At 36.9% G+C, this 24,246-nt stretch overlaps 1 protein-coding gene and 1 long non-coding RNA gene across 7 annotated transcripts in view; one reads left to right on the top strand and one right to left on the bottom strand.

The window, feature by feature from the left end:
- The window catches only part of LOC121069085, a 33,610-nt gene extending 13,775 nt beyond the window's left edge, over window positions 1–19,835 (top strand). For 2 of the 3 annotated variants that reach the window (XR_005819245.1, XR_005819243.1), the window contains exons 3-6: window positions 9,226–9,290; window positions 14,889–14,980; window positions 16,423–16,591; window positions 16,895–19,835. This is a non-coding gene — a long non-coding RNA (uncharacterized LOC121069085). The remainder of the gene's footprint in view (window positions 1–9,225; window positions 9,291–14,888; window positions 14,981–16,422; window positions 16,592–16,894) is intronic. The other variant, XR_005819244.1, reaches the window with a different exon arrangement.
- Window positions 1–24,246, bottom strand: part of MGAT4D (MGAT4 family member D) — a 59,877-nt gene that overhangs the window by 13,773 nt on the left and 21,858 nt on the right. For 2 of the 4 annotated variants that reach the window (XM_040554792.1, XM_040554790.1), the window contains 6 exons: window positions 14,787–14,948; window positions 11,200–11,334; window positions 9,116–9,249; window positions 6,900–6,946; window positions 4,751–4,864; window positions 3,120–3,195 (listed from right to left, as the gene is read on the bottom strand). In XM_040554792.1, the coding sequence (XP_040410726.1) occupies window positions 3,120–3,195; window positions 4,751–4,864; window positions 6,900–6,946; window positions 9,116–9,249; window positions 11,200–11,334; window positions 14,787–14,934 (654 nt within the window). In that variant the 5' untranslated portion in view covers window positions 14,935–14,948. Of the gene's footprint in view, window positions 1–3,119; window positions 3,196–4,750; window positions 4,865–6,899; window positions 6,947–9,115; window positions 9,250–11,199; window positions 11,335–14,786; window positions 14,949–18,104; window positions 18,205–19,773; window positions 19,894–24,246 lie in introns of those variants that run through there. The other 2 variants (XM_040554791.1, XM_040554793.1) reach the window with 2 other exon arrangements.

The following is a 24,246-nucleotide window of genomic DNA, read 5'->3' as shown; positions in this document are numbered from 1 at the left end:
ACTGTACGTAGTTCTAACTAGGGAGAAGTCTGAAATGGTCTCTTCTGGAGCAGACACGGCCATGGCAACAAGGCCATGAAAAGTAATTTAATGAACCCTGTGCTGAGCCTCATGATTTGCATTCAGCTAAAGCATATCTTCTTGAAGAACATTTGCCATCACTTGGGGATTTCAGTATTGGGTATTTTTCAGCAAGTTACACTGTGTGCAGCTACCATTAACATTCAATACACTGTACCCACTTGGATTTTTTCTGGTTTCAGCTTACAGCCACTTGTTCTTTATATGCTCTTATCTGCTGAAGGAAGTTATGCAGTGGCTGTACACAGCTTGCTCAGGAAATTTACGATAAGAACTGTCTAGTCCATTAGCCCAATTGCCTTCTAAAGACCAGCAGAACATGTGGCCACAGCTAATTTCCCTTTACTCATCAGTGCTTTGTCATGAAAAAAAGATACATACACAATAGCAAGCCGTGTCAGTTTCCTAAAAGACAGGCAACTAATGTCTTTCCCTTTTTTTTTTGTGTATACTATCTGCCTAAGAGAAGGCAGAATGAAGAAGTGACAAAAAAGTGGTAGCATACAATGGAAGTGCAGGCATCAGACAGGAATAGATCTTCCTTTCTAAACTATACTAGAGTATTTTTCTGTTTTGAATTAGTGTTTGACAAATCTGTGAGGGCTATTAAACTGAAAAATCTTATTCTCTCATTTTCCACAGACAACAAACCTCTACTAGTTCATTCCATTAAAATCCTTCTTATTTTTTGTTGTATATAAAGAAATTTTCAGATAAAAATGCACTTCCATGAAAGTTATTCCTTCTAGAATTCTACTAAATAGAAGGCTTAACTTACAGTCTACTGGAAAAAAAATTCAATAAAAAGAGTCCTAATGACTTAATTGAGCTTTTGCTCAGGCCTTAAAACCATTAGAGAGAGACACAAAAAATTACAATAAAGGTGACGAGATAATTGCTATTGGTTATATGTATTACCAGTATATATAACAATATATGTTGTATATAAATACACAATGCAGCTCCCTCAACTTGCACAGGGAAAAAAAAACGATGTTTTTTCAAAGTTCTTGTTCGATCAGTAGGTAAGGTTCATCCATACTGTAACCCCATTAGCTTCAATGCACTCCACAAAGCTACTTTTTAAAATCCTGATTCAGCACTATCCTAGCATGGGGTGTTTACATGTTTATTCATCTAAGATTTTGCCTGGCTCATGATATCAACTGCTCTGTAGACATCAAGACTGACTACGTAAGTTTGAGTATCAGTCACTCAAATGATACTATTCCTGACAAAACATTAAATTACATCTATCATTGCTCAAGTTTTTCCCTTTAATTACTGAAATGAATCTTACTACCAGGCTGAGGAAAGGGATTTTTAGATTGTTTTCGACTAGTACACAGCTTCCAAACGGGGAGAATATAACTAACTTTATGGCAGCATGTACTCCATCTTTTTAGCTGTACTCTACAGAGAATTTTCTGAGCAGGTCAGAATCTGTGCTAGAGAAGCAGTTGCAGACTGGACACACATGAAGAAGTGGATTTACTAGGTAAGGATAAGAGGAAAGCATAGTTTCTAAGAAAATTCTGAATGCAGCAATAACTATCACCAGACCATTACAATCCAGGCTTTACTCCAAATGACATACTTCAGTCCTTATATGATGTCCCAGGTAAGAAAACACACATTTTTTTTTTATTATTTTTAAAGGAATTTGAGAATACAGGAGTCATTTCCAGTCAAATATGAATGCTTGGAAACTTTATAATTCTACATCGGTAATAGAGATAATACGTGTCTGCCAGCACGCTTAACATTTGTCTTCACCATGTTGCCCAGGCCTTAATACTCTAGGTGCACTTACAAAACTTGGGTAGGGTTCTTAAATATACCACAATCCCAGGAAAATACCTCACCTTCTAGTAACTCTCAAGTGTTTAGTAGACAACACCTCTCTTTGCTTTTTGTCTGTCTTCTTAGTGCCTGTACCTAATTTGAAAGTGGACCATAGACTCTCGAGTAGCCCAGCCCAAATATGTTTGTGCTAAATTCTGAAAAGAATTGTACGAGATGCCTGCTCTTGCGGTTTCCTCTTCTGCTTCTGGGAATCTTGTGAGGTACTTATGTGATACAGAGCCTGAGGACTGTCTGAGCTGCAGAAGACTCAGGAAAAATTTAAGAACTAAGCAAAATGCTGTTCTGAGCTTTTTAAAAACTGTTGACATTCACGAGCTATGAGAAATGGTACGGATCTGTTCTATTGTTAAACAATCATGATAATTTTTGAAAATTCTGATGAAAGAAAAATTCCATATTCTGATTCAAATTTCATCTCAGTTCAGGAGAAAAAACTTAACATTGTCAGATTTCTGCACCAGGTCCCTTCTGGTTTAAATTATACTGAAACCGAACTAGAGATTTCTTTACCTGATTTTCTTGAAAATGAGTTGAAAACTCATTTCCCAGAATTGCCACTGTTCCTGTTTCTTTTATCACATGGGTTCTACAAAGCCGCCCAAGTCACGATAGTGTTCTAAAACTTCGTCATTATGGAATGCAAATTAGCACAAATCTAGAACGATGGCTAAACCTAACCCTGAATGCTTGGGGATCTTCTTAAAATCTTAAATCATGCAGAGAATTTAGGATCTGTACCAATCTGCAGTATAACCTTGACTCCAGTGTCACTATACTGGTACATTTCCCTATCTGGAAAAGTCCTTTATGGTATTTTGCTTCATGATGATCTGGGCTATAACATGGACCTACCATCACTATTCTGTCTTTATGCACCAAGTGAAAACACGCTGACCTCTGACTCACATAACCTAAAGAAATAAGGGCTTAATGCTTCAGTTACCTTTGGTATCACAAATGTCAGGAATGAACACAGATTTATTCAAATATACCTAGGTGCAAGATATGTATAAACACAGAAATAGTATGGATGCTTGTAAAGAGCACAGGCAAAATACACAGAAAATTATTTTTTTTTTTTTTTAATTGAGGCCTTAGGAGCAAATTAAAATTGCCAAAGCTAATAATCAGTACAGATGTATTGCAGCAACTTAATGATAATGTGAACATACCTGTAAATAAAATGTTCCCTTAGGATGGGCATATAGCATTAAAAAGCTATAATCCAAATTCTGTTTCGTTCTCCACCTAAATACAAGCGGCAAATTCTGAAAATCTTCTTGGGTGGATTCCAAGAGTTATTTTTATAATAAAAGCATTAGAACAGTAAAATCATAAAGTTGAGTATTCTAACTCCTTGTTAAGAGAAGAAATCAAGAGGTACTCAAGAGGTATTTTTGATGTAAAATTTCCTCTATAATCAGTGTAAACATTAGTAAATAATTTGACTTTCCCATAAAAGTTAATGTTAACTAAGCAAGACGTTCCAATCTGTATCAACTCAGCCTGAAACGAAATGTTTAACAAGTATATTCATGTCAAATTATTAAAAGAGTCTACTCATTACATTACGAACAGTAGAGACCAAAACACAATAATTATTTAAAGGTGATTCACAACATTATAAAGCCGAATGCTTTTACCGATCAACAACACAGAAACTAGTCGATAGACTTCATTTTCTTGTTTAAATGTAAGCATAGATTTTTCTCTATGAAGTACAATATCGCATTTTACCAAAGGATGAAGGTGACCTTTAATACTCAATGCTAAGACTTGAGCTAGAGAGTTATTTATCAGTATATAAAACAATTAACGTAAGATTGTATTCATAGTGTATCTGATTCAAATCAAATCATATCTTAAGTATACGGTACGTATGCATGTTTATGCTCTGGAAGATACAAGGTTGATCTATAAATTATACATGCATAAATACACTTTCTGATTTCACTCAACCTAAGCTCTAAGTACTTCAGCTCTCTTGATGGCACTGTTTGTGTAGCTCCCAGAGACACTTTTTTTTTCTGATAAATTACAGTTATTGTTGGTCAAAATATTTTTTTTTTCTCCAATAAATTTATTTTCCTCCAAATAAATTTATTTTCCTCCAATAATCAATTTTGTTAAGGTATAACCTCTGTCTTTGTGAATTTGAATGAAATCACCACAAGTTAGGATATACCATTTACAGCACTATGACATGTCCATAATCGCCACAAGTTAGGTCATTAAACCCACATTAGTTGACTAGTTAGTTAAGGAGGCACATAGGACTTCCTTTGTGTGTTCTCAAAGCTTCTCCCTTGTCTGTTAGATAAAACGTTTTCCTATTTTTCCTTTCTCACCAGATCATGTTAGGCATTGGAATAGGCTGCCCAGGGAAGTGGTTGAGTCACCATCCCTGGAGGTCTTTAAAAGATGTTCAGATTTAGAGCTTAGTGATATGGTTTAGTGGAGGACTTGTTAGTGTTAGGTCAGAGGTTGGACTAGATGATCTTGGACGTCTCTTCCAACCTAGATGATTCTGTGATTCTGTGATCTAGTCTATCACCTCTACGCATTATCCATCTGGTTTAAAACCTGTGAGATGCCCAGAGACAACTTGAAGCTGATGTGCAGCATATCTTTTCTCAAGAACTCCTTGCGTAATAGTCATAAATAAATAAATAAGAGTACACTTGAAGTCCATTAGCTCTGAAATGCAAAAACCATTATCACCTCAAACAACGTTGACTTCCACAGAATTTTCCATTTTTATACTCTCAGAAAAGAGTTCTTCGGTTTTATGCAGCTATCTTACCTTACTCTGTCCTCCGAATCTCCTAATGTTTTCCTCAGATTGGAAAGATCTGGATAATAAGAAGCAGGAGGAGAAATGATCTCTAGGACTCCAGACTGGATTTCTTTGGGGAAACTGTGAAGAAAAGTTTAGTGAGACCCCATTTCTCAAAAAGATGTTTGACTGCAACCACAGACAGCAGCTCCCAAAAATTAGGTCTGCTCCTCCAGAAGTAGAATTTACTACTAGAAAAGAACATTTTCACAAGTATTGCCAATTAGGGACATTTGGAACCAAGAAGAGATCTTTGACAAGCATCAGAACAGGCAAGACAGTAACTCATACAAGTCACAGAAACACTAGAGAAGTGAATCAGAAATCCTGCCAAAATACAGCAGTAATTCATGATAGCGAATCCACTATCTAGAATTATACACAACTGTGTGAGAGCCACCATATTCCTTCCTCTTGCTCTAACTCTAATTCTACCTTCCAGCCAAAATGATGCTGTCTTGGAATGAGGGGGATTGGTATAGGGAGTCTGGGTCTCAGCTCCAAATGGTACATTTTCCATTTTGTAAGTAATTGAAAAAACATGTAATTTAGGGAGCCAGACCTGGAAATCAAGTATACCTTTCCTCTATAATATGCTAAAAACCAAATACTCTTTAGTTTTTAATTGTTATAGGATTGCTGAAATAAGGAGTTCTCAGAACTGAGTTCCCCATTCTCTGTAATGAATTTTAACAGGCTAACATTAAAAAAATAAGTGCATCACAGTACAAGCATGTTTATGAAAAGCAATCTCAATCATACCATATAACACTGACAAAGCATCTACTTTGCAAAAACATTTTTAATAACCGTAAGGACAGCATAAAAATGATGCAAGTGCTGAAGTTGCTGTACATATTTTACCTTGTGGTCCTAAACAGTACTGAGGAGGACTGCATCTTGATCTTGTCCAAATTGCAGTACTCCTAGCTTAGCTAAACCCTCTAGAGGGGGGAAGCTAATGCTACTACTTAGCCAGTAGGCTCAGCGTGGGGAGAAAACTACATGGTCAATACAGTCTAGGAAACCCAGGTTGAGCAGGAGGAGCAAAGCCCCAAAAGTGAAGGAAAAGGGCAACCTCTCTGGGGAGTTTGTTCAACTGTTTGTTTTCTTGTTAGTATTCTACGAAGGCATTGATAGATTGAGAGCTCTGTTGCAGTCATTTTAAAGGACAGAGGGGAAAAGACTGTTTAACTTCAAATGCTGGCCAACTTGGGCCTCTGCCAGAGTACCTAACTCACAAAGAATCTTGTGCACCACAGAAACTAGCAACACGAGTGCTGCAACACAATGCAGATATCATCTTGCTTTCTATCACTCAATTGCGCTTCAGGGCCTTAGCCTTATCTGTTTTGTGACTGTTAGCTACATACACTATACCACTTCTTAGAAAGCAGCTGTCATAAGACCAAATGAATGTACCAACAAATGTATTCTTTTACCTCAGCACTTTAATTTAGAAGTGTTCTTCTCAAGGTACTTTAAGGGTTTTCACATGCACATGATGTTGTAAATATCTATGTGAAAGAACGGTAATAACAAGCAAAACTGCATTGGGATCCAAACCTTCATTTGATAACTCTGACATTAATTTTGCATGGCAAAGAATATCCATCTCGTGTTACCCATCATTTAATAGTGTTTCACATTATAATATAATCTGATTACTGCCCAGTCTGTTGCCTTCATGAAAGAGAGGCAAACAAGGAAAAAAAAAACCACAGAAAACATGATAAACATCAGAATACATTGTAGGGCTGTGAAGTCAGGGGAGACCTAATACATGCATGTAGCCCCAGGTGCTTTACATTGCATCATTAATTTCACAGAGAAAAGATTTAGGTTCAAGTAAATATTTATCAGATGCTTAAGCTGAAACCTCATCTGATTAGCTGAAGCATATGTACGAAAAGAAAAAGGCAAATAAACTGATAAATATAGTTGAGTTCTGAATCCTTGTGTTCACCCATACTAAGAGAGCATCTCTGCCTCATTTCTTAGCAGTTCCATTTCAGTATGGTGGAGTTGTTATTTATTGCTGAAATGCTCTAATTCTTTCTGTAAAAGCTCAAAATGTGTTTATTAGCTGTTGAAAGTTACACTGTATAGGACTTACCTGCTTTTAACACTTTCTGCAACACTGTTAACATATTCTTCATTGACCTAAAGAAAAGAAGCGAGTTTTCATTTCAAGTCACCCGTATCTGTATTAAGCATTAAGCAACATTTTGTAGAAAATGTTTACATGCAAATACTTCATTTTTATTTTCTAATTCATTTCATTCCAGGCAAGAGGAATATGTTACAGTAGCATTTCTATTACAGGACAGTATGACATTTTGCTTTTTCATTACTTCTGCAGGTGGCCAAGCCATTTCCTGCATAAACTGTTCTACAGCTTTCACTTATGCCAGAAAAGCACAGTTATATAATTGTAACTAAAATGAACTGTTTTGGGTTAATCATCCAAAAAGTCACAAAAGAGGCCTGTGACTGTTGAGAAAAGTCACCTAAGCAAAATTTTCTAAAGCTAACAATACCTAAAATGTTTACAGAGAGTTTCTTCCTAAGGTAACAAACCTAGGACTCCTTGTCTGGAAATTTTGAGGACATACTTACTCATTGCTGCTGTTTCATAAATTTAATGGCTTTAGTGTGGAAAACGCTTCTGTTAACTACATTAAGCAGTTGTGAGTTTAATGGATGTGATTTCCAAAGCAATATAATACCTGTCTTGGAAGTTAAGATTTATTTATTTATTTTTTAATACGCAAGTAATCATTACCAACTATACAATAAAATTGTAATGTAATATATATAAATTTAAAAAAAGTGATGTGACACGTAAAGAACCGTGACAAGAAAAAATACCAGCAACTTTGTTAATCACTTCCAGCCAATAAATTACTCTGACTTAACTCACGATGTAAACAATTACCTTGATCTTCTAAAGCTTTGTGGGAAAAAGAAAGGTGTGCCATCATGATCAGTGAACATGCCTGCACTTTTCCCATAACTACATGTTCTTATCACTTCTCATAACAGCACAATCAACCTGTTCTAATTTTACTGCATGGCTGAAAAATGAAAGCTGCATGAACGTGACTTTGAGGATGATGGAAAGGGCAGAGACCAACTCTTACAGCAGCATTTTAATCCTGAATTGACTGAATTGGACTGCTAATAAAAACTTAGGCTACTGTTTGTTAAAAGTGCACTTTAGAACTGTCCACAGTGGGAAACCATACGATTTCAGAAGTTAACCCCCAGAAATTCAAAGAACTCTCTAAAGGACTATAATAGAAGGTTTATCCAAATGGCAGCTAGGCAAAGCTCAAAGTGCCAGGACTCTTCACTGGGAAATAAACAATGATAATGTAAGTTCAGCTCCTGAAAATTATACCTAGGAGGAAGCATAGCCAGTTAAAATCAGACCTAATTATCATGTTATCCAAACAGAAACGTGAAAGTCATGACCCAATTTAATAAAGTGAACTATGTTCCGTTTGATAGTATTAAGAGTTGCAAAAGCTGTTTTAAGCAGTGATTCAACTAAAAAAGCAAGCTTTAACTCCTAATAAATATCGTCATATTTTCACTAAGAATATGTTCATTAAGAATACATTCAATTCATTGGTGAAATTTAATGTTGTTTATGGAAGCACAAGGAAATATGAAGAATAAACATGAGTTTTGAATAATTGCACAGTCTTTCACCTGCAAGTAAGTATCAACAGCTAATTCTCTTCTGTAGCTTTTTCCAATGTGCTCAAGACATTTTGGAATGAGGAAAATTTAATTTACCGCTAATATTCTACCCTGAGAAATGTTTACTTTTCCAAACATGGAATATTCATATTTCTGAATGATTTAAAGCAATTTTCTTTTTCACAAGAGAGTCTCCAATACGTCAAGGTACTTTGCAAGATATATGATGTCAAAACAGCAAATAAACAATCCATATTTTTGTTAGACAAAATAAGTTTACTTTTTTCAGGTTCTATGAAACTTTTCTGTGAAGGACTTACTTTTCATTCTTTCAGTAAAGCACAACTTTCAGAGATAGTAAGATCATATGATTTTATATCAAAATCCTACTGCAACAACTGTGTTTATACATGTAATATGACTTTTTCCCCCCCTTCAGCCATCTGAGCTGCAGAGTTTTCTCCACATACGAAGACCAAGACACTAAGTGGTGTCTCCTCCAGCACTGAAGAAACCCCTCCCAAAGGCCTGGTATTTTGCAGCATCTCCTATGCTATTGTACTAAGACATGAATTTCCATGTTGTATTTCTATTAGTATACTGTACCTTTCCACACAAACTTACCTCTGCTATAAAGATGATTATTACACAGTCATTCTTTTGCTCTTCAGAAAGTTCATAGAACAGGGAATGCAGTGTGGTCATCAGGTAACTTTGTTTTTCCCTTTTCACAGTAGGAATACCCATCACCAATGAGACTGCAAAGAAAGAAATGAAAAGCCACATTGTCTTAAGTCAGGTAAAGGGAAACTTTAATTCCATTTTAATTTTGATTTGACATGACCATTGTCTCATCTGAATGGGACTATCACGTTAGGAGATAATTACTACCATGAACATTCATTAATTAGTTTACTTGGTGACAGTTAATATTCCTATAAGAACATAGAAAAATTAGTCAGCATATTCCTACATTCTGACTATGACAGCATTTGACTTACTACCTGGAAGAAGAGAGACGTTCAGGCAAGTTTAGGTTACAGATACCAGTGTCTTTCTTACAAGCACCAGTCTACACTAGGTAGATTGTAAATATCTGGGAACTCAGACATACTACTACTTCTGGTAAACACATGTATCTGCTACTGAGTTTCAGAAGTGGGTATTGCAAAACAAATACTAGCTCTTGGTATGGAGCTGGAGATCTGAATATTAAGAGTTAAAACAGCACTGCTGAAGTGAGGAAGTTCTCACAGGATGTGAGTCCAGAGTATCTCAGAAAGGAATCCAACTCAAAAATCCTTCTGAGTAGTTAAACTGATAGGAACCAATGGCTTTAACACAGTCAATAAGAACAAAGGAACGTGTGCATAATCATTATTAAGAAGAAACGAACTTAAATTGACTCTGGCGAAGACAGTGCTACTGTTGACATCGTTAGCTGGTAAGCAGGACCACTCTTTTTTCATTGGTGAGGACATTACTGAAGTCAGTGACCTCATATGACTCAATAAACCTATGCAATACTTAGTCCTTACAGAATATTCCCATTCACAACAACCTTAGGAGGCTGGTAAGGAAGCAAAAGGTTTTGAAGAATAGGCACAGTTAGTGACTTGCTCCAGACTTTATCATCAGTGCCAGCGTCAACTTGAAAATACAGAAGTTCCAACGTTCTTTTCCAGCACGTAACTTGCTAAACCACCGGGGTTTTCTTTGTTCTTACATGCTGAAGGTCAACCTGTACTTTTTAAAGTGTGGTCTTGCTATTGTGATTTCCATTTACCAATACATTACAAATTAAACATGGAGTGTTCTTTCAGTACTTATTACTTTTCTTCCAACTTTTTTTTTTTTTTGCTTGCTTATGTGCACATCCGGTTTTCTGAAGGTTGTTTGCAAATCATTTTGCTGACTACCTGGGGTCTTTTGCAGACTCACACTAATCTAAGAGCACTCCAGTGAGAACCACTGCACTAGATCACATTGCTCTAACTACATCTACTAATGAGAAGGCTGTAGAAAGTTATTCATTGTCACAGGCACTGCCAAGATATTTTTAATCAAATCAAAAGTGCTGCCAATGTTTCTTTACATAAAATCACCCCCAGAGAAAAATTAAAATTTCAACAAATTACAAAACCCAGCAAATGCTTGCTTAGTGCTTTTGACTGTTCTTTTTACCTATGGTTGGGAGAAGATGCAGCTTAATCATTTGTATTGCAGTTCACTGGAATTCATTATTATTTGTGCAGGTGTCAGGTCATTTCTCATATGGTGAAAGAGTTACACTGAAGATTTATAAACATATTTCAAATCATCACATCACCTCTCAGTTTGTTTCAGCTTTAGCAAGCTGAATGCATTGTAAATTGTCCATGGCTTCCTTACTTATACTAGTTTTGTGAGGAAAAATTGCCAACCAATGCTTCTTCGCCATGTAAATAGATGACTGAATATTGAAAGAATGTTGCTTTTCAATTGTGACTATTCTTGTTGATATTTAAAAAGGTTTATCAGAACACTCAGGGGTAGGGACCTGAACTGGGATGGGAGTGGTGGACGGCTTTTGCTATCCCCATTAACATTTGTTCAATTTGGCAACATTGTAAAAATTATGGAGAAAAAACCCTCCCAACTTTGAACATGCTAGAGCTTAATACAAAACAAAAATATGTATAAAATATAAATTTAACTTTATTTCCTACCTCCAGTTCTCTGTTGCCCAACAATAACATTTGGAAAAATGGCATCTTCATATTCTCGAAGATGAGGTAGGTAGTAGTACATGTTTGTAAGGTGCAGGGGGAGTTTCCTGGTGAGGTTTAATACTTTCTCATCATCTTAAAGAAACAACAAATCCACACATAAACATAAAATAAAAAGCTGTTAGCTATTATTTTACCTATTTTAACTAGCTATTACTATAGCTAGTTTCCTCAATTCAATGTTAGCAGATTACCACAAAGTTATTCAATCAGAACCATTCATCAAAAATGATTAAATGCCACGTAGTTCATAACAATTAATAATTACCCTGCCTGGTGGTCAAGTCCTGTTTCAGCCTAATGCCACTTTCCCAGTTTCTCCAGTCTATCTCAGAAATGGGCCTGACAAGATCTCACAGGTGAGTTTATGGTAATGCTGGAGCACAGACATGCTGCGGTCAGCCTGAGCCCCTCCCGTGGAACATAAGCTGAGAATTGCACAGTACGAACCCCCCATGCAGGAGATCATGCAAAGCTTCATGCCTGAACGTCCTGGGAGCTCTGCCTGCATTTCTCTGTGCCTAAACAGTTGTAGAACTGGGCCATCTTAAAATAAAATGAACAGTTATTTTAAAAGCAGTGGGGAAATTAAAAAATATCAAATTTTTGCTCTTTTTACAAGTTGCTTACCAAAGTTTTAAACAAATATAGATTCTAATTAATAACTTTCTTAATTGCTTAAGAAAGTTAAGTGTTTTCCCCAGAATTTAATGCACAGTGGTTTTCAGGGCTCAATCAGAAGTTCCCAGGTTATAAAAGGTCCTATGGTATAAAAGAGAAAACAAGATCCAGGCCTTTAAAAAAATATGTGGGAAACAAAAGACTGTTGTGGCTTGGAGAAAAATAAGGAATATTTATTTTGCTTTACTAAAGTAAAACAAAGATGAAAATAATTGGAATATTTATTCATGTTGAAATAACTGAAGTGTGATCTCATATAAATAATATATATATATTTTTAAAAAGCCATATGAAAACCAGACACCGTTCATTTACTAGTTTCTCTTCCTTGATATACGCATTCCCAAATGCTCCAGTAGTAGTGAAAATTCTTTAAAATAAATTTATTGAAAACTTGAACTACTTGATTCTTAAATCAATAAAAATTCAATTATAGAGTTATATATTCAATTACATTTTCAATTTTAAAAAAGCAAAAAACATAATGTAAGATACCCATACGAACGGAAAAGATATGCACAAGGCAATTAAAAAAAAAAATATATATATATATATACACACATATATATATATTTGAATGGATTAAAATGAAGACTACATTTCATTGTAGGAAGAATAGAAAATGGCCTTTCTAATCTTTAAGAAAACTTCCTGGAAACAGAACCGAAGGTCACTCCAGGCTTTATTCTACCAGTTGCCTCAAGGCTGAAATCTCTCTTTCATGACATATGGCTCCCAAACTAGAATTCTGGCTGTCATTGTCTGCTACTCACTTTACTAATATCCTACTAGCTACCTACAATGTGCATGAAAATACAGAAAAACTGAAAGAAAATACAGCTCCTGTGAATTTATCTAGGGAGGCATTCCTACTTCAGTGGCTGCCTCCTCCAGATATTTTATCAGTTGTGCAAAGAGGCTGGTGCACTACATGGTATCAGAACACCACCTCAATTAGTTTCGGCCAACAAAATCATGTTAACAGCCTTTCAGCGTGCTTTGGCATTAAATGTACTGGAATTTTGCTGCACAGAGGTATTTTTTCCCTGTTTAAACACCTCTGCAACTTTCTAGGGACTTTCCATTTTTATTAGTAAGTAGTATCTATCAAGGGCTGGGCTTTATTGTGGAGGACTTAGGCTTTATTGTGTACAATAACAATAAAAATATAAAAAATAAATTTAGTAAAAAGAAGAAATATTCAGCAATTTTAACAAATTTCTGCTTTGAACCCTATGAAGCGACAACTTAAACACTTCCTCATATTCAGCTGTTTTCAGTAAGGGTAAAGAGCAGAGAGGAGAGACTTGCATTCTCCTCTGCTGCTATTGTGTGCATTAGGCAATAACTCTTCGTCCACAGCATGCGACACTACTGGTGGCTGACAATGCAGTCTCCAGTCTAACACTTAGAAGGCCTATCCCACAGTTAAACATTTGCTTGTATGTATCTGAACAGTCCCACTGAATATTGAGTAAACAAACAAAGAGAGGCAGGGAAGAACAGGATTAAAAAAAAAAAAAAGCTAACTACCCCAAACAGGAATGCACCTTGTTCTTTTTTCCCCCTCTAACAGTCCTGGTTAATTCTCTATTCTAATCAGATACCAGCCTGCTGTACTGAATGCAAACAAGGTTTTTAAAGTAGCAGTTTTCAGTAGCATCCAGACTCTTTTTTAAGTCTGCGTGTGCTGTGGAATGCTTCCAGGTCAGAGACACCCCCCTTCTGGGTTTCCTTCTCTCCCCAGGGAAGTAGGTCTTGCAGTCTGAACAGGGAGGAAGGCAGATCCTGCACTACTACATCATTTCTTTTAGGGAACAGAATTGAATTGTCTAATCTGTTGTATGCAATTTACCAGGGTGCAGATAGACAAAAATGCACAATAGCCTGTAAGGCAAAGATATATGTTTTTTAAATAAATGTGAACTTTTAATTAAACAATGGGAAGAAGCCAGATCACTACAGTAAATTTGATTGCATTTTGGTGTTCCTCTTACAAAAAAAAAAAAAAAAAAGCACAGAAACTCCCGTTCACAGGTTTGTGTTTCTTCTCTTAAACAGGCTTCACTTATAAGCAGTAGCCTTCCTTATTCACTTAAAAAAAAAAAAAAAAAGGAAAAGGAAAAAAAAGTCATGCATTTGCATTTTCCTTCATATCGCTAACAAACTACTTGCAAGATAAACATAATTTCTAGAAGGAAGATTCCTAGGCTATACCTAGCCAGCAGGACCTCACAGGACTTCTCAGCCTCTGGGTTCAGGCAAGAACCCAGCTGCATGCAGTCTGCCAGCCGGGATGAGACTGTACATCCTCCATGCACGCCGCTGTGCCTTGGGTTTACCAGAAGTAAACCCAGCACAAGGGAGGATGGCAAAGTACTCATGGCAAAAACATCCCTCACCTGAAGAGGAAGGGACCAGGATTGTGCAACACACGAGGAAGTGTACCTGCCTTCCAGATTAGGTCCTAGTATTATCAGCGTGTAGTGGCATAGCAAAAGCTAGAAAAAATAGCTTATTCAGTGCTCTGTAGTTGGCAGCAACAGAGTTCAAACACCGTAAAAAGCTGGATTAACAATATTACAGGTTTGATTTGTGCTTGCCCCTATGACATCACTGCAGTCAGTTCCTTTTATTTTTTTCCCCTTATTTTTAAATTATCAGCTGATACTATTTAAAGATGGGTTACAGGTTCCCTTGCCACCTTTTTGGTTTCATTCCATGGAAACTTTTACCTAATGTTGGTATCTGCAAAGCAATAATTTTTCTCCCCACACCAATGATGAAGAAACGCGAGCACACAAAACTTCAAATTTTTAACACAGTAGATTTTCATGCATACAAACCTGTATGATTTGTTGTCAAGTTCATTCTTTTCGCAACTATGCGTTTAATTTCATCTAGGGCACTACTCAGTTCATGGGATCTTTTTTTATTTTCTTTTTCAGCATACAGTAGTCTTTGACGGAGTTCCAGAAACTGGCTTTGATACATGGCTAGGTCATTGTCTGCAATGAGAACATAACTTCTTTTCAGAGAGGTGAACATATAATATATATGATGGTATAAAGTGAAAGCTGAAGAACAGGAGACAGTTCAAAAGAACACATGACCAAGGCTGTATGAGACCACTCAAAGTTTACTCACAGAATGAAGAAGCCTGGATGAGCATTTGAAGTAGGGAGCTTAGGCACCACTGCTGGGTAAAGGCTTGGAATTGAACTCAAGAACTAGAGTATGACATTAATAATAAGAAAAAATAATAAATGCAAGACTATGAGTTTCAAGGAAAGGCACTATCCAGTAAACCCAACATTTTTTGGTAAGCGTCTAATGCAGAGGACCCCTTGTCACACTTAAGAGTGTAATTATGTAGTGTCTTATTTTGTATAAAACACTAGTAAGATTGAAAAAATATATTAAGGTATTCAGTCTTCATTTATGATTTAAAAAGTGTCTGGAGTATACAAACTGTTAGTAGAGATGGTTATATGAACTCCTGGATATATTTAATTCTCTAGGTAACAACTGAAGTTGTGCTCTGGATTGAAAGATGTCTTCATAATTTATAGCCCACCTCTAACTAAATACCCTCAAATCATACTGATATTAGAAACCCTTTACTCTCTGTAACAGTTATCAGATGCCTCTGGTGTTCTCCGTAATATTCTCAGATGATGTCAAGGTTATGTTTAGGCAAGATCCACTTTCATAAGAAGCAAGTACTGTTAATTTCATACACAGGACTTCTCAGTTATCACAGATGACATACAAAACTCATAACCCTCCATAACCCTTCACTGCCTCATTGCCATGTAAACGAAGATTGTAAGACTTGTTAAAATTAATGTACTGAAACATTTCAATAAAGCCACTCACTTAGAAATAGAAAGTGAAGAAAGTAGAGGGCATGGTTAACATCGGGAGAGGAAGAAAGCAGTTACTGTCTTTAGCAAATGACAAAAATAAAACAGATATTGCTGTCATACAATTGGCAGGCTACGTAAACCAAATTTTCAAACTGGGGTTAGTTTAGGTCCGCCTGAAAAAAACACGCTTGTGTACTCAGCTGAGGAACTGAACCCCATGAAAAAACAGTATCAAAAGAATTGGTGAAATTTCAGAACATTGCTATTCAAAGCTATGTTATTTCTGCAGGGATGCTCGCATGCAAATCAAACGTCATGGTAATAACCAAAAAGTTATTTTACTGTTTGATAATATAATGACACGTAACTTAATATGAAGAGATTGTCCCTGCTGCCAGAAACAACTTCCCAAGGTCAACTATTTAAAAATATTTTTTTTCTACCGATACGCACCAGAAAAAGCACTGAAATTTCAGACAAATTAAGGATTTTGCGAGAGTTTTAATAGGGGAAAAAAAAAGAGCTTTGAACAAAATAGTGAAGAATAGGACCTCTACTTCACTCTACAATGTTTTATAATTAATGCTGTTTTTTTGTTGGTGGTGGTTTTAAGTTAAATGTTTTTATACAGACACTTCCATTCTATTCATGGACTGTGCTGAGTCTGAACCTTGGCAGGAGTGTCTTTCTAGGACCCACTCTTGTCTCCAAGCAAAGTGAGTTCCCAGGGAGTCTAGCCTGCTGAAGGGACTAAGAGCAAAATGTGCACGTAATACAAATTGGTGAGTGTTTGCAGAAGCCTTTCAAACAGAAATTATTTTGATTTTTGGCTAAATAGTAATTCCACTTGCAGTAAACTCAAATAATTAATTTAATAAATAAATGTGTGATTAGAAGACAAAATCTGAAAAGATATAGGAAGAAAGCAGTTAGGGAAAGTATTTTAATAGTAATTGTGATCTGCATTATTGTTATTATTATTTTCATTAGTGGTCTCAGTGAAAAAGTCAACATTAATTTAAGTATGTAAATTAAAGACACAGTAACTAACGTGATTTTTCTTTAAATTCCTATTGTCTTTATAGGAGTTAGTTAAGTGCCAAGAAAAAGTGGAAGTTTAACCTGCAGTAAAAGTTCTACGTGTTCCTTCTGGAAAGATGCAAGCAACCGAGAAAGAGCCCACAATCTTAGGATAAATACATGTTATCACAAGATGCGGCCTACTGCTTTTGACAAAGGGAATCGATCATCTTGCAATGGAAGTGTTTCACAATTAAATGCTGGAAACCGTTATTCTATTGGTATTTCTAGAGCTGTAATAATGTAAACTAAATCTCCCCTTGGTACAACTATATTAGAAGAGGAATGGTATGGAAACTACAGATGAATAAAAAATGTTATAGTCCTGCTCTCTCTTTACAATTCTCCCAGCTGTCTAGTGTCAGGGTGACTCAAAATTAGCAACCTCACTTCTGAGCTGTCATTTTGGCAAGCACCAAGTAACTGCATTTTCATTTGCTTACTTACAGGTGAGACTGCCAAAATACCCTAGATGCCTCCAGCAAAGGAAAGGTCAAGACTCAGCTATAACTGAGTGCAGCCAATGAAATCGACATTTGTAATTGGCCTTACCTATTTCTTCAGGCCAGAAGAGGGAAAGCACATTTATGAGTTTTTCAGAACTGAAACCTCTCTTAAGTTTAGCAATTACTAAGAGTCTCCCCCTACTTATGCAATTTGAAAAGCTGGGGAAGCATGGGTTTGACAAATGGAATGTAGTATTCATTCCCCCTTGGTGAGAATAAGTTTACTATAAACATATGTAGTTCTGTACTTTGAAATAGAACAGGAAGTATGGTGTCATTATAGTATATATAAATGAGCAATGTTACCTACTAGTAAACCTTTGGCAAAAAATAAAATGTATGTTTGGAACGCAGTACTGAACTTTTTGTATTTTGCTTTGTAAGAAGAAACCGTCATAATCAGTATTTATTACTGACATAATTTTAGCAAACTAAGAAGATAAAATTAGAAGCATTTACAAAGCTCAATACCCTAAATATTTAAATGGTCATTAAGCTTACATGGATTTTAGTATGTGTGTGGAAAGTGTTGCTCCTTAAGTTTCTACAGATGTACACAGAACCAAAACAATGTCTTCCAATAGCTTGCTTGGAAAGAACCAGACAGAGCATTTCCACAAATATAACTCTAGCAAAGCAGGGAGAGCCAGGAGGAAGGAGCCTCAGATGTATCACAAAGCACTCTGTCTGTCCTCAGTGATAGCCTTACTTAGCAACACCTCTTGGAAGGCTTCTATCTGCAACCGGGACTGTCAGGAGAAAGAGAGACAGATGAAGACCCGTGGCAAAACCACAAAAAATAACTGAAAGTAAAGGCTTTATTTCCCCTCGGAGAGCTGAGGATTAGTCACTGCGATGGGCTATGGAAATCCTACCAGGAAATTTCAATGGGGTTATACTAGCTAAAAGCCGGGGGGGAAAAGCAACCAGAATCAGAGGCAGCATTCAAAGCTTTTGCAATGAATCTTCAGCTCTGCTACAGCATTTCTTCTGACCGTTTACCATATTGTCATATACATTTTTGGGTGCTGTAGTTCTAAAATGGTAATCCTTGAAGTGGTTTTAACTGCAATCTTGTGTTATCTCCTCATATATACAGAAATATAACTTTCTGCAGTGGAAACTGAAATTGTTTAGAAACAATACTAATCTCTGAAACAAATACTCATTCTGAAATTCAGGCAATTATTTCTCTCAGCTCCACACACACATACTTCCTATTACCATACTGCTTCCAGTTTTATTAACAATAGATTTCCAGGAATACATAAGGAGCTCTGGAACAATCATCAAAACCCCCTTCTAATATTCAAGGAGGAAAAAAAAAAAAAAAAAAAGGAAAACTGGGGGTGACATAAAGGGTGGAAGAACTACCCCCCCATAGTCTAGCAGTAACCCTTGCTCCTATTTCTTGATTACAAGCTACATTCTTTACCATACCTATGGACACTTCCTTCTGGAAACTGAATTTTGGTTAACGCTCTCTTTAAAGAAAACTATATAAAGCAACTGCAAAAGATCTTGTTGTACACTGCACTTGGAACCACTGCTCGGGTTAATGAAGCATATTAAACCACTGAGGCATGCGTTGCGTTAATAACTGTGGTGGTTTATTGTCTTCCTGTAACCGATCTAAAATAGAATAGAATAACAAGACTTCTAAATCTCTTAAGACATATAACAAGCTGAGTGTTGTTCTTTCAGAATGAGGAGAAAAAATCCCCCAAACAACGCGTCTGTCTTGGTTCCGAACAGCCAGTTCTTACACAAACACTTCGATTCAACAATGTGTTAAAGTCTAAGGGTATTTAAGCACCCTTCCAGGTAAGGACACCTCCCTGAACTTGTGTATGACAGTTAAATATCTTGTTTATAGCATTACAGCACAGGTACTTGTCTCTACCAGTAGGCTAGAGATAACCAAGAAAAACTACCATGAAGCCAGAAGCAGTGTCACCTGCACTAGGTACATTTATCCCTTAAGAATATTATGAGCCAAAACTGGGGTAGCCTCAATTGCTGAGCCTTAACTAGAGGATACAGCAGATCTTAATGTGTATCTTAAATCTTCAGGAGCCTCTGAAGTCAGTCAGAGTTCAGGTTGGTTTATTTTATGCAGTTGAAAAGTGAAGGTTAAATGAGCGTAAGAAGTCTCTAATCGTTTCCACTCATGTTTTGACCGCCCCGATAGCAAGTGGGCTACAGAGGCTATTGCTACAGTGTATGGAAGGGTCCAGAAGTAGGAGAAGGAGAAAAATTAAGGCACACGTCTCAGCTGGCTGGTTGAAACCTTTGCCCCACTATGATGCAGCAGCGTCAAACATGCAAGCTTGGCAGGCCAAACTATGGGGCTTAACATGCAGTGAGGGGTCTCTCACCGTGTTTTTACAGCTCGCTCTACAGGCGTTTAGCTAGGCTGAGTAACCAGGCAGCAGTATGCTCTCCCAGTGAGTCTACTTGTCTTTGACAGTATCCACGTCAAGAGCTTCAGGAGAGTGGAGGCCAGCAGAGGAACATTTTATTAACACAGTGACATCCCATAAAGACCGTGCCAGCAGTTTTTGGTGGGAAGCTAGGGTTCCTCCATACAGCAACTAGGAAGAGAATCAGAATCACTTTCCAATATTAAAATGAACAAACAAGACAAAACAAACAGAAACTTCATAAAGTTAAAAGCAGGTTAAAGTTAATCACTGAATTTTAAAAATACATGAAATTCCATGAAGAGCAATGAGTCATTACTGGTTTTAGCATAGAATAAATTTTACTAACCCCATTTACATACTGTATCTAACTGAAAATAGAGATGGAAATAAACGTATCTTAGAGAAAACACAACTAGAGTTCTGATAATATTTTCTAAAACACTGGCAAACAGTCCTTGTTTTATAGCTAAGTCTTTTCCTGTATTAGAACCTAGTGAACAGGGATTTTAAAACATTCAGTCAAAACATTTCTATGTAGAAAGCATTATTAAAATAAGTGGAGAAATGTATGAATTGAATAGATATACTTTGGTGTTTGCCCATAATTAGTATCCTTTGGTTTTATCATAGCAATGTTAGGGACACAATAAAGGTTCTTATTAGCAGTGGAAAATTCTGATTTGAATATAGTCTTTATCAGATAAATAAGAAGTACTCGTTCACTTTGGACAATTAAATGGTTATTGCTTCGTTGTGGTTAGCATTTTATATATTTTTACTGTTCTGCCTGATGTAGCAACAATTACACATTTATACACACATTTAATTAAATGCCTATCAACTAACTAAATTATTTCTGGATAAAACAGTGTTTCTCAAGACTGAGTGTACAATGTTAGGAAAGCATGAAGGTCATATGTTTACATTTGTTTAAGTAGAGGTTGTGATAATACACTGCGCAGCAAACAAAGAGTGGTCAGAAATTTTCCTTATTCGTTCCTCAACAAAAAACAACAGTAACTAGTTTCGTTTTTTTACCTGAATCTTTTTAGAATTTATGACTCAATTCCTCTACTTCTGAAGACAAGGCAGCCACTATTCCACCTAAACTGACTGCAAAAAGCAGCAGTCTCTTAGTTCAGTAAATTACACATTTAGAAGCCAGTAAAGCCATACAGCTTTTGTAAGTCTTGGATACAAATTTTGGTATAAAAATTGGGATCAGTAAATACTCAGTCTCAAGTTCCATCTGAAGCTGTTGCAGTTTTTTTTTTTTTTTTTTTTTAAAAAAAAAAAGACTGAATTGGAGAACCATGTAAAGAAACCAAATAATGTCCACTGTGCACTTTGGTCACATCCCGACTGCGTGCTGGGGCGATACCTGGCTTTGCATTAACTTCTATATGCTTTCAGTTCCACTGGAAGGAAACGGATGCATGAAAGCAAGAGCGATGATGTAGACCATCATTCAAGCCCCTGGTCTGGACAACTGGGTGCCCAGGCTTGGTGGCTGGAAACTGCCTAACAGGCCTAGAGAAGACAGGAAAACTCTTTTCTATTTGTTCATAAAACCGAATAAGCTGTATTGGCTGAAATGAGATTGGTGTAATTCAAGACTCCTTATCAGCCCGTCAATTTGCCACTACTTAATTGAAGCTTTAGGCCAGAGCGTGCCAGTTGGGTCTGGATAGGAAACCCGCAAAGAGCTCCGTCACAAATGACAATCACACAGGGAGCTCCACTTGGGTGCACAGCAGGGGCTGGCCAGTGGCAACAATGTGTCACACCATGTACAGAAGGTTATTGGAAATAAAAGGAAGAAACATGTAGCCTGCTGTTTGTACTGGCGTGTACATTGCATTATTTCAACTGCAAACACCTGACATTCATCAGAAACTTTTGTAACCCTTTGCACCCCTTCTTTCTGATATGTTAAGCTTTGTGAAATAATGAAACATTTATTATATTGAACAATTTGATAAACCTTAAGTATACTTCTGTGAGTGTGATTAAGCATGAACAGTTCCCTTTTTCTTTCCCCAATCTTAAAGAAATAAACAAACACAGGTTTCACAATGTTTGTCTCAATACATACATATTAAGATGCTTAGACATTTATATTAACATGCTTACATGCGACATCATATTTTAGCGTTGCAGTCTCCTAACTTCCAGACAAACCTTAATCTTAATTTACTTGGATTAAGCATCCCACAGATTTAGGTGAAGAGGGCATCAACACCATATAAAACAATTCTAAGGTATCTAATCCTGTTACCTTTACAGGCAACATTAAGAAGCGCTGCCCCATGAGATGATTCTATTTACCTCACTGCTGTGATAAATAAATAAATAAATCACCGTTATTCGGTCGAGTCACTGAAGTTGACTAGAGTAGGACTAGAGCGAATGGCCTCAAGTTGTGCCAGGGGAGGTTGAGGTTGGAAATTAGGAGACATTTCTTCTCAGAAAGAGCAGTCAGGCATTGGAACGGGTTGCCCATGGAGGTGGTGGAGTCACCGTCCCTGAGGCTGTTCAAGGAAAGGTTGGACGTGGTGCTTTGGGACATGGTTTAGTGGGTGACATTGGTGGTAGGGGGATGGTTGGACCAGATGATCTTGGAGGGCTTTTTCAACCTTAATGATTCTAAGTTACTTTTTATCTGGGAATAGTCCTTCCAGAGAAGAAACTTCATGTAAATTCATAATGAGAATGCATTCTTGCCTTCTCACTGTTTTAAAAGTGAAGGAAAAAAAAAAAAAAAAAAAAAAAACAGATTTGCTACCTCCTTACTACTTTTGTATACCTGTGATATTTTGTGTTGATTAATACCTCCATGGATCCACGGAAAACCCTAGATAAAACCGCGTGAGAAAATCACTACACAAATTACAATTTGTTTACTAGTTGCCATAACTTCAAATTTATATAAAGAGTATTTACATGAGAGCAAATACTTTTGGTCAGGTGAACTAACAAGTGGATTGTAATTCAGTTGCATAACAGTAGGAACATCTGCATCATCCTGATAACAGCCTTTCCTATCCTCAGTTGCAAAGTGCTTGCTTCAGACAGGTTTTGCTTAGGGCCTGGGGAGGGACAAAAAAGCTCATGGCAAAACCATGCAGGATGTGGAACAGGTATTGCTACACCAGTCAAACCGATTTCTGGCTAACAGCAGCCTGCGTTTGCAAGCACTCTAGTGGATGCTGAAGGAATCACCATACAAGCTTAGATGCAGTATCAAGATTTGCTGAAGATGTGGTGACTACCAATTGTCTCTAATTACTTTTTCTGCCACAAAATACTGTCAGCCTATTGAAACTGAAACCTCTGCTCATACATACTTATAAAGCAACGGAAACAATGAATACAAAGCTTTTTAAGGATAGTTAAAACATTTATAATAAGACAGTATCAAAGTCCACAATAGCTGAAGTTTAATGACTGTCAGATTCTGAACTTCCATTTAAAGTGCATAAATTAGGCATGAACATCTTCCTTGCTGTGCCAGTTCAAATTACCTGTAGTTGAATTAAGTCTCAAAATTTCAATTAGAATCTCTCAAGCTAGCTAGCCCCTTACTATAAGGCATTTAAAGGTCTCTGTGTGTTTTTCCCCTCCCCCCCCCCCTGAAATCAGGGCAGAGCTAATATGTGGTTTAAACTTCAAGCTAACACTGAAGGGCTGAAAGGCTCTAAGACAGCAGGCAAACCGAACACTGGTTTACAGGGCTATTACATACTTCTCATATTAAAGTACGTAGCTAAGATGCCCTGTCCTAGCTGTAAAACAAATTAAAAGGTTATTTACAATCCCAGTATCAACGCGATCCAAGTAACAATAAACGGCTAGAAACCAAAGTGCACACTACAGACTGCAACTGCTGAGTGTGAAACACTGATTTCAAAGATCAAGACCAGCTGGCACAATTTGATAGGTAAGTCAGAGAAGCAAACTGAAGTAACTGCAGATCTAACAAATGTGCAGAGGAAAATGAGCCAGAGAAGAACTTCCGACAAACAGGTAAAAGAAGTGGGAGCTGACAAGCAATCAGAGACAGTACTTGACCTCTCAGTAACAGGTGAGATAAGTGAAAAGGGCTTTAGAAAAGAAAACAAACAGATCACCTTTGAGGTGTGAGAAAAGTAGGAACTCCAGCGCTGCTCTAGGCATGTTGCTAGAGAGGTAAGTTCAGCAGGGACTACGGGAAGAAGAAGAGAGGTTTAACAATACCTAAGCAGAGCTATATGCCTGCTGTGAGGGAAAGAGATTTGTTCCAAACCAGCTCCTTAGATATTGTCCTTAGTCACAACGATGGAGCAGTATTTGGTTTGCTTCCAATTCTCCTCTTTGTGGAAAAAAGTAACAACACATGGTGGTTCTTGGGGGTTTTCTTGGTATAGGTAGGACATTTCTGTATTC

The sequence above is a fragment of the Cygnus olor genome, chromosome 4 (assembly GCF_009769625.2).
Source record: "Cygnus olor isolate bCygOlo1 chromosome 4, bCygOlo1.pri.v2, whole genome shotgun sequence".
Classification (NCBI taxonomy): domain Eukaryota; kingdom Metazoa; phylum Chordata; class Aves; order Anseriformes; family Anatidae; genus Cygnus; species Cygnus olor.
Note: the sequence above shows the minus strand (reverse complement) of the source record. Positions and strands in the feature narration are given on the sequence as shown.